This window comes from Brassica napus, chromosome A6 (assembly GCF_020379485.1).
Source record: "Brassica napus cultivar Da-Ae chromosome A6, Da-Ae, whole genome shotgun sequence".
In the NCBI taxonomy this organism is placed as follows: Eukaryota; Viridiplantae; Streptophyta; class Magnoliopsida; order Brassicales; family Brassicaceae; genus Brassica; species Brassica napus.
Genome location: NC_063439.1, coordinates 16,955,416 through 16,966,380, shown reverse-complemented (window position 1 = coordinate 16,966,380; position 10,965 = coordinate 16,955,416). Strand labels below are relative to the sequence as shown.

At 40.2% G+C, this 10,965-nt stretch overlaps 1 protein-coding gene and 1 non-coding gene across 2 annotated transcripts; one reads left to right on the top strand and one right to left on the bottom strand.

Annotated features, from left to right (window-relative positions):
* Positions 1 to 9,062: 9,062 nt before the first annotated feature.
* LOC125609965 lies at positions 9,063 to 10,670 on the bottom strand. The gene has a single exon (XM_048781596.1). It carries the CDS (start codon positions 10,668 to 10,670, stop codon positions 9,063 to 9,065), a length of 1,608 nt encoding a protein of 535 aa, XP_048637553.1.
* Positions 9,961 to 10,067, top strand: LOC125575966. The gene has a single exon (XR_007314506.1). It is a non-coding gene; the product is annotated as a small nucleolar RNA R71 (small nucleolar RNA).
* Positions 10,671 to 10,965: the final 295 nt, after the last annotated feature.

Here is a 10,965-nt window from a genome sequence, read left to right as displayed (position 1 = left end):
TGGACAACTCTTTCTCACCATCCTGTGACTTTAATCAGTGAGTTTTGGAGTGTTTAAGAGCTGAAGATTTGGTGTCCTGAAGTTGAGAATCACCTATGTTCTTCAGCCTTTGATTTTGATCGGTAAGATGGTTGTGGATCAGTTTCTGTGAGAAGTTTTGTTGGTTTGCCTACACTGGAGATAAATTCTGAATAAATCCAACCATGGATTCTTGTGGTGTTGATCAGGTTAATTCGTGGTTAGCTTGAAGAGAGACAACCAGTCAAGTTTAATTAGTTGAGTAAAACCGGTAAGCTTCAGCTTCTTGATTCAGCCATGTTTTGATGAGAACCAATTGATGTATGTTGGTTAACCTGTCAGGATCAGTTGTCTAAGGTCTTGTTCTCTTCAGTCTTGGTTGGTTTATGATTTAATCAGTCTCATAGAACCAGTAGACGAACTGTTAAGAATTATGGGAATTAAACAGAACTGATTTGATCTTGTTTAGAACTGAATTGAGCTGAGTATGTTCTGATCTGATCTGAGCGGAGCTGTCTATGGTCTGAAATTGTCTTGAACTGATGTCGTCTGAGTATAACCGAGTTAAGCTGTTGGGAACTGATTAGAACCGGAGTTAGCTGAGCATGAACTAAGCTGATATGAACCGAGTTAAATTGTTAAAGCTTGAACCGAGCTGAACATGGTATCAATCTGTCTTGAACCGAACTGATATGAGAGAACTGAACTGAAATGTTATGAACTGAGTTGAGTTTCTTCTTGAACCAGACTACTGAACCTTATGTTCCAACTGTTATGTTTTGAATTCAGATGGCCAAGGAGAGTATTCGGATCAGCCGGATCCTTGTGATGGTTCTGAACCGAGAGTGATCCAAAAGTGAAGTGTGATTAGCTTGAGCTCGAGTCTAGTCTTCCTTAACCAATCTCATGGATTTAAAGGTGAGTCTAGATAGATGATGAATGAATTATGAATGAGTATGCATGATTGCATATTGAATATGGTTGATTAATTAAGAATTAATCATGAATTAATTAAGGAATAATCATTGATTAATTAAGGATTAATCATGGATTAATTAAGGAGTAATTATGGTTTGATTGATTAAGTATTATTCCTTAATCTATATTTATATATGAAGTATTTATCTAGTTTAAATACTTAAGAATAAGCAAGAATAATTCTTTGAGGTTATCCCGAGCCTTAGTACTTGTTCTCAAGTACTAATCTATAAGTATTCTATTAATAAGTGTGAATCATGTGAAGTCTTATTGTATACTCACTCTCCCGAAAGTCCCGCATTGCCGTGAATTGGTCCTGCGATATGGATCAAGGTCATGAAGACACGATGATGGGGTCGCACCCTGGAGGCCGTGTAACTGCATGCAGCGTTGGATGTTCTATCTTGGAATATCTGATGGAGATGATGGTTATATTTATTCCCCGTTAAGCTCGGTTAGCCTTGGTGGTTTTCCGGGTTTAGCATATATATATATATTAAGAGTATGAGTGATTGGCGGGTATCGTGGAGGTGATGTTTAAGATAGATTCACATGGATGGATTGAGAGGCCTTATATTAATTATGGAATATAATTCCACTGCATTCAAATGGTGTCGATTGCTCGGGATACTATTGATATGTGTTTGGGTGTGGGATTAGACTCACTGAGTAAACTAGTTACTCATGACTCATTTGATATGCAGGTAACCAGTAGGTGGGAGACCTTTACTCTAGGACGGGAAGGAACGGCATTAGCCAGCGGTAGTTTTATTATCCTTGCAAAGTCATTTTGATATATCTTATGAATAAGATTTGTAGACCGAAAACCTCGAGGTTAATTTATAACAAATTTTGTAAGATGATTTTGAATGATATATAAATAATGTTTTTTTTTTAAAGTACGGGTTCCATATGATATTAGTCCTTGTCCGGACGAACTAACTATCAGGTATTGCTTTCTCGGGTTGAAAAGCCTAGAGTGGTATCCGATAGGAGCGTTGGTGTTCTTTGATTGTTGGTCTAAGGCGATCGGAAGTATTCTGAGAACCTCAGATCGACCATCGAGGAACATCGACCGTGTCATTTCCGGTCATCTATGATCGGGGGTGTCACAAAGGTGGTATCAGAGCATGGTTATACGATGCTAGAATGGGACTTGTTTCAAATGTTTTTCGAGTCAAAATGAGTCGCAAGGATAACTAGGATATGCTGGCTTGTTCCTTCATTTTAGGATAGATAGTCATGGGTAGTTACCTAACAGTGATATTTCATAGTAGAAGCACCGAGACAAGCTTGAATGGATGGAGCGTACTTACCGAGGTTATTATCATCATGATCAAGTTTGCTACCCTCATGGTGGGGTTCACTACCTTCCTGCTAGAAGTCAATAACCTCATGCCTTCCTGCCGTTTTTCTGAGTTTTAGTGGGGATGCTAATACTTTAGAGAGATTTATGGGATATAATTGATACATCGAATACATCTCCGGACTCGTGTGTTATCGATGTCAAGGTGGGTGTTGTTTGTGATCCGGTTCAGAGCGATTCGACTACACTTGATCACATAGATGCACTTATTATTCCGGTTTCTCAAGTCTAACCAGCTCATGCTAAGACGTACAAGCACCACAGCCATACAAGCATGATTTCTTAAGCATTTGTTTCAAGCTTAGCGTTGGAGGAAGAGATGGTTTGACTGTATTACAAGATGATGGAAGCACCAGAAGCATTCTGTTTGCAACGGAATATCATGAAGCTTATGATGCAAAGAAGAAGAAGTTGGGACCATAAGATACTGAAGAAGGACTAAACCGTTAGAAGTATACTTTGGCTTGAGGCAGATTTGGGATCCAACACTCAGAGCAGAATATTCACGTGGCCGTTGTTCAGAGAATTACAAGAAGGATTTGGCAGCAAGCTATTTGGAGATGAACGCTATGAGTTGTTGGTCGAGAGTCAAGAGTTACTTCAGAGAGTTGAGTTCGAGTTGGACAGATTTCATGAGTTCAGGAAGTAGTATTTTCTACACAAGCATCGAGATACGTGGTCGAGTGAATTGGATTCATCGATTATGGTTTGGAGAATAAGCAAAAGATCATACGAAAAATCTTTGGGAACTTAGCCAAGAATTTTGGAGTAGATAAAAGACCATGGAGTTTCAAAGCTTCGAGGAGATGTTAGAGTATGACGTGAATGTTAAAGAAGCTATTATTGCTGAAGAGGTTAACCAAGTCATGCAGACCGTTTATTTTCCAACCGCTGCAGATCAAAGGTCAGTTTCAAGAAGTGAGTTAAGTAAGTCGTTGGGGATGATTTTGGGTGTACATTTCATCAGATCAAGATCGAGGACCTTGAGCCGTTATGGTTGTGACTAGCAAAGACAGAATGGTCGTGATTGTCAAAGTTTGGGAAATCCTGGAACGTTTGCATCATTCGCGCTTTGGTGGTTCTTGTGAAGAGTTAGGAATTTAGGTTACCCTTCCTCATGAAGTTACCCGATCTACGTTACCTATACCTAAGATAACACTTGTTGAACTAGTCCGATTTTCCTTACCGTTAGTCCACATCCAAGTGTTAGGCTATTTGGGTAGAGCCTACACTTTATAGTTGCCTGGACCGTCAAAACCTTTGAAAAGGTCCAATCACAGGTTTGCTTCTTATCCCATTGCGTGTTGTGTGCATTTTAAAAATTTATGAATGATTAAATAAATAAGTGAAGGAGTGATCAAGGTGTCGTATGAGACCTTGCCTATGGACGGAATTTTCCGCCCATATTGTGTTTGATGCGGGAACAACACATAGATGTAGTTCTCGGGTAGTGTCATTGTTTTAGGAAGGATTCACTTTAGTGAATTCAAGTACACTGTTCTTATTCGTGGAAGTACTGGCTGCCATTTAGAGTTATGGTATGCCTTCGTATCCCATCCCCATTCCTTAGTACTTCCATTAGAGCGGTTTGTTTCTATCTAGAGTGAGATTGGCTATCTAGTTATCGAGCTCAATTAGGATGTTGTTGAGGAAGGAAGTCTTTGAGAGAAGACCAGTTACCGTTGGCCTGCAATGGTATTCTACTAAGTGTTGGAGCCTCGCTCATATCAGTCTGGAGAGTTGGGAACCTTTTGGGAAATGGTGAAGTGGCGTATTCCATTATCATCATAATTGGGCGGAGAGAAAATAACAAGAAGCAGAGTATCGAGGACAGTTAGATAACTAGGGAACATGAAGCTATGTTTAAGAAAGTGGAAAATTTGTTGACATCCAAAAGTAACCCGTCAAGTATTCTGGTTGAACCTTGATTCGCTGCAATTGCCTAGGCATCTATCCAAGTGGTTCTAGCCAAATTCAAGTAGCAGTCAGAAGATTTGTTTGGAGAAAGGTTTTGTTCGACTTAGTTATTTTCTGTGGAGTGTACCCATGTCAGTGGTAAAGAAGAAGAACCAGAGTTTGCGGTTATGTTCGAGTATAAAATCAAGGACGTGACCATCAGGGTCAAGTATCAAGTTCTAGAATTGAAGAATGGTTAAGATCGGTTGCAAGGCGTAGTTTTATTCCAAGGACGTTTGATGGACGCTTCACGTTGTAGTAAATATTTCTGCACGGAAATTGGAAGTTAGATCCCTTAGTCAGTAAATGGAACAAGGAGTTGTTGCATATTTACAAAAGATCGCTACTACTACATAATGGTCGTACTCAATTTCAGTTATCGAGATTCGAAGTTCTGTGGATTGGCCGGTTACCATCAGAAGTTTGTTCAAGAGTTAGAAACCATATCCACCAATGAGTTGATCGACTGAGAATGGTGTTACCTTGGAATGGAGTAAAAGTATTGATGAAGTATGAAATTAGTTAGAGGAAGTATCTACGTCTATGCATATCTTAGACTTGCATGAGCCTAACCAGCCATATACTACTACATGGATGTATTATGTGTTGGTCTAGGTGAATGCTAATGCAAGACGATATGGTAATCATTTATGCATCAAGGGAGCTAAGGAAGCATAAGGAAAACTATTTGATGCACAAGTTGGGGTTGGTGGCAGTTCTGTTGCACATCAAATTTAGTGATCATTTCAATATGGGGAAAGGATGCAAGTTTTCACTGATCAAAGAAGCCTAAGGAAGAGCAAATATTGCTGCTTATGCTTTAAGAGGAAGTGATATTAATGATGATATGGAGTAGGATCTCAAGAATCATGAAGCGGAATTGGGAGTGATTTATTTTGCTGCCTTATAAGGAAAGAATAGAGAACCTTCAAGATTGCAAGTAGAAAATAAAGATGGCTTATTCATTCGTATTTGAGGAACTCAGTTGAAGGATGAGAATCTAAGGAATTCATAGAAGGAACTGGGTGAAGAGAATTTCGAAGAATAGTATGAGGACTGTGTCATGTACAAGTTCATAAAGTGGAGATGTGGGAGAAGGAATCCAAATTCAACCTAAAATTAAGCAGATGTGAAGTAAATCCCAAGGAAGATTGAAGAGTGCAAGGAAAAAGGTATAACCATAAGGCATATGGGGATGCTCAAGTTGTTAAGAGATCAGAAGATATATTAACAGAGAAAGTGTGAAGTCATCATACAAGAGTACTTCGTTGGTAAATCAAGTTTGGTATAGGCGGACTTGTTGATTCCTCAGTTACTAGACAGAAGAAGGAAATCAGAAAGTAATAGAACAAGACTTGGATATGCGAAATTTCAGTGAGATTGAGTCGTTCAGAAGTTTTTGAAGAGTATCTCAGATAGATAAGAAGGGTATGGAATACTGTAAGGGAAATCATTTCTGGAATAAGTGTGTTTGTGTGTATTTGAGAGTGGCACCCTTGGTCTGAATCATGTTAGCGTGATTGATCGTGCATGTTCTTGTTTGATTGTTGCACGGTTAATCAAGTTAACATTGACCAGACTGGAGATGTTACATTCACGTATGGCACATCACCTCACGTTCCAAATTTCATGTTGCTGTTATGGGAGAAAGCCAGATAAAAAAGGTTGAGAAGTGATAGTCTATAGATACAAGATTGTTAGAAAAAGTATGCAGACCGCAGTTGACAAGAGTTGTGCAGAGTAAAGAATTTGGTTATCTTGAAAGTGGCTGCTCATAAAAGAAAGGATCGGTTGGGAGAATCAAGGGATCAACCATGAGTTGTTTTGATATGGGCAGATTAAGATAAGGTCAGAGCTAATATCCAGAACTCCTTTCAGAGACTGTTCAGTAAAGAGTGTACAGTTACGTTTTCAGAATTCGGGGACGAATTCTTTTGAGGGGGGAAGAATGTAATAACCCTCACGAGCAGATATAATTTTGGTCAAGAAAATTCTTTAAGATCAGTTTGAAGATTGATCGATCAGAATTTAAATAAAAATCGACACGGTGAATTAATCTCGACGGGGCTGTCTTTTGGTCGAAAAACCATCTCTTGATGGTTCTGGTCGAGTGTTAATTATTATCGTTGATTTTTATTCATGCTGGGTGAGTTTATTCAGAGCAGGACGAGATTCGAATGATGAAAAATATTTAGTCGAAACAGTCCGGAAAATATCGACAAAACTCTTAAAATTATTTCTGAACAGTCACATGCTTTGCACCTTCTAGCCTACTTGCTTCCTCAGTAATTAGGTCACATGACCTACACCTACTTGCTTGCCTGCTTGCTCATTAGAAGTCACATGCTGGTCACAAGCTACTTGCTTCAGCTGCTTGTAGCTTTCTTCATGGGAAGGAAAAGTTCAGCTGCTTGTGCTGCTTGGTGTGCTGAAGCATGTCACCAGCTGTCTAACCTCATCTTTGTCTTTTGTGGGAGCAAACCCTCATCTGAAGCAACTCCTTATGATATAAAATACCCTCTTCTCTCCTCTGGACGTTCATAACCTGCAAGAAAAACCAGAGAAAAATTCAGAGAGAAAGAGAGAAAGAAGAGAGAAAAATCTGTGAGAAAAGATTCATGAAAAATTCAGAAAAATATTCAGAGAAGAGGAGTGAGCATGGACAACTCTTTCTCACCATCCTGTGACTTTAATCAGTGAGTTTTGGAGTGTTTAAGAGCTGAAGATTTGGTGTCCTGAAGTTGAGAATCACCTATGTTCTTCAGCCTTTGATTTTGATCGGTAAGATGGTTGTGGATCAGTTTCTGTGAGAAGTTTTGTTGGTTTGCCTACACTGGAGATAAATTCTGAATAAATCCAACCATGGATTCTTGTGGTGTTGATCAGGTTAATTCGTGGTTAGCTTGAAGAGAGACAACCAGTCAAGTTTAATTAGTTGAGTAAAACCGGTAAGCTTCAGCTTCTTGATTCAGCCATGTTTTGATGAGAACCAATTGATGTATGTTGGTTAACCTGTCAGGATCAGTTGTCTAAGGTCTTGTTCTCTTCAGTCTTGGTTGGTTTATGATTTAATCAGTCTCATAGAACCAGTAGACGAACTGTTAAGAATTATGGGAATTAAACAGAACTGATTTGATCTTGTTTAGAACTGAATTGAGCTGAGTATGTTCTGATCTGATCTGAGCGGAGCTGTCTATGGTCTGAAATTGTCTTGAACTGATGTCGTCTGAGTATAACCGAGTTAAGCTGTTGGGAACTGATTAGAACCGGAGTTAGCTGAGCATGAACTAAGCTGATATGAACCGAGTTAAATTGTTAAAGCTTGAACCGAGCTGAACATGGTATCAATCTGTCTTGAACCGAACTGATATGAGAGAACTGAACTGAAATGTTATGAACTGAGTTGAGTTTCTTCTTGAACCAGACTACTGAACCTTATGTTCCAACTGTTATGTTTTGAATTCAGATGGCCAAGGAGAGTATTCGGATCAGCCGGATCCTTGTGATGGTTCTGAACCGAGAGTGATCCAAAAGTGAAGTGTGATTAGCTTGAGCTCGAGTCTAGTCTTCCTTAACCAATCTCATGGATTTAAAGGTGAGTCTAGATAGATGATGAATGAATTATGAATGAGTATGCATGATTGCATATTGAATATGGTTGATTAATTAAGAATTAATCATGAATTAATTAAGGAATAATCATTGATTAATTAAGGATTAATCATGGATTAATTAAGGAGTAATTATGGTTTGATTGATTAAGTATTATTCCTTAATCTATATTTATATATGAAGTATTTATCTAGTTTAAATACTTAAGAATAAGCAAGAATAATTCTTTGAGGTTATCCCGAGCCTTAGTACTTGTTCTCAAGTACTAATCTATAAGTATTCTATTAATAAGTGTGAATCATGTGAAGTCTTATTGTATACTCACTCTCCCGAAAGTCCCGCATTGCCGTGAATTGGTCCTGCGATATGGATCAAGGTCATGAAGACACGATGATGGGGTCGCACCCTGGAGGCCGTGTAACTGCATGCAGCGTTGGATGTTCTATCTTGGAATATCTGATGGAGATGATGGTTATATTTATTCCCCGTTAAGCTCGGTTAGCCTTGGTGGTTTTCCGGGTTTAGCATATATATATATATTAAGAGTATGAGTGATTGGCGGGTATCGTGGAGGTGATGTTTAAGATAGATTCACATGGATGGATTGAGAGGCCTTATATTAATTATGGAATATAATTCCACTGCATTCAAATGGTGTCGATTGCTCGGGATACTATTGATATGTGTTTGGGTGTGGGATTAGACTCACTGAGTAAACTAGTTACTCATGACTCATTTGATATGCAGGTAACCAGTAGGTGGGAGACCTTTACTCTAGGACGGGAAGGAACGGCATTAGCCAGCGGTAGTTTTATTATCCTTGCAAAGTCATTTTGATATATCTTATGAATAAGATTTGTAGACCGAAAACCTCGAGGTTAATTTATAACAAATTTTGTAAGATGATTTTGAATGATATATAAATAATGTTTTTTTTTAAAGTACGGGTTCCATATGATATTAGTCCTTGTCCGGACGAACTAACTATCAGGTATTGCTTTCTCGGGTTGAAAAGCCTAGAGTGGTATCCGATAGGAGCGTTGGTGTTCTTTGATTGTTGGTCTAAGGCGATCGGAAGTATTCTGAGAACCTCAGATCGACCATCGAGGAACATCGACCGTGTCATTTCCGGTCATCTATGATCGGGGGTGTCACAATTACAATCCTTGGGATTTTTATCTGTTTTTCCAGGAAGAGTGCCTGGCTGTCTCTTCACACTATCAGCAGTCTGAGCAATCTGAATATCCATCTGCCTCATATGGCTCGAGACATTATCATATTTGGCACTCAGGTCATTGACCATGTGATTCATTCGGTTATTGATGTCGTTTGTGACCTGATTCAGTGCTTTTCCCTGAATCTGCTGTCCTTGGAGCAGCTGGCTCATCATATTGGCGAGACTCTTCATCTCGTCCTGTGGAGCAGTTTGAGCAGGCTGTGCAGGCTGCTGGATAGTCGGTTGTTTCTGGTTGTGGAACTGAGTATTCTGATCTGGGCTGAGTACGAAGGTTCTTCCTTGATTTCCATACCCCCGTTGGTAGCCACTGTTCTGAACCTGATTGCCTTGAGCATTTTCTGCGTTACCATCGGGTTTAGGGTTGTTGAACAGGTGGGGGTTGTTCCTCACGTTAGGGTTCGGGTGATAGTTCTTAAACTGCCATCCTTGCCCATTCACATAGCTAACCTCATGGTGGTCCTCAGTCGCCTGGTCCGCTTCTGATGTAGTGTCTGTGGTTCCTTTATCCTGAGGAGACTCTTCCATGATGAAGACATGGTTCTGATTACTCTTAATCAGCTGATCGACCTTGGCGAAGAGCTCATCTATTTTGTTATTGTCGATGCTGTTCACCTTTTGGGTGCGGTCAGTCTCTCGGTTGCTGTCAGCTGAGCTTGAGGCCATGTTCTCAATTAACGCGAAAGCGCCTTGAGTGGATTGGGTCATGAAATCTCCATTACTGGCTGAGTTTAAAGCATTCATGTACTCCCAACCTACTCCATCGTAGAAAACTCCGAGTAGATAATCTTCTTCGAAACCGTGATGTGGGCACTCCCTGCGGTAGACGTTGAATCGCTCCCATGCGTCGCAGAACGGCTCATCTACCAGCTGTTTAAAGGTGGCGATCTTCTGTCTCAGAGCTGCCGTCTTTGATTTTGTGTAGAAGTGGCTCAAGAAAGCGGATCTGACTTGTTCCCATGTGGTGAGCGATCCAGTTGGTAGGGAATCTAGCCAGCGAGCAGCCTTCCCATCGAGAGAGAAAGGGAACAAGGTACACTTGATGTAATCTGGTGGTACTCCATTCGCCTTAGTGAACCCACACATCTTCTCAAAGTTTTCAATGTGGTCCATCGGTATTTCTGCAGGAAGTCCGTTGAAGATCTTCCTCTGCACCAGACCTATCAAGGCGGGCTTGATCTCAAAGTCTTGTCTAGTGCAAGGTGGAGGGTTGATGGCGGATCGCGTAGCAGGTAGATTACGCAATAGATTCCTTTGGCCAATCTGATCAACTTCCTCCGGTGCATTCCGTTGGTTTGCAGCGTTCGCTTGGATAGTTTGCGGCATCTGCTGCATCTGTTGTTGCATGAGTGCAAATGCAGCAGTAAGATCATCCTGATGATCACCCATGTTGGTGCTTGTAGGTCGAGGCAGTTGACGGTTCTGACGTTCTAATCTCGCTAGTTCTTCGTTGGTGAGCTGATGCAATGGTCCTTGTGCGTTGCTCCGAGTATGTCTACTGGTCATGCACCTGGATCATTAGCTGTAACAAGAAACAGAGGCGAGTTAGATATCTTAGACTTAAAATGAAACCGAAAAGTAGAGGTAAAAAAATCTGGTCCCCGTCGCAACGGCGCTAAAACTTGATACACTAAATAAGAATCTTCGCTACTGCCAAGTTAACAGTTGTGATTATAGTACTTTTAGATTCAATCCAGAGGACCAGTCTACACTTTACTCTTATAAATTTCAGTATCAAGCTAAGAAGAAAATGGTTTTCAATTCAATTGGTGACGCGGAAAACAGGTAAACTAGAGATTAA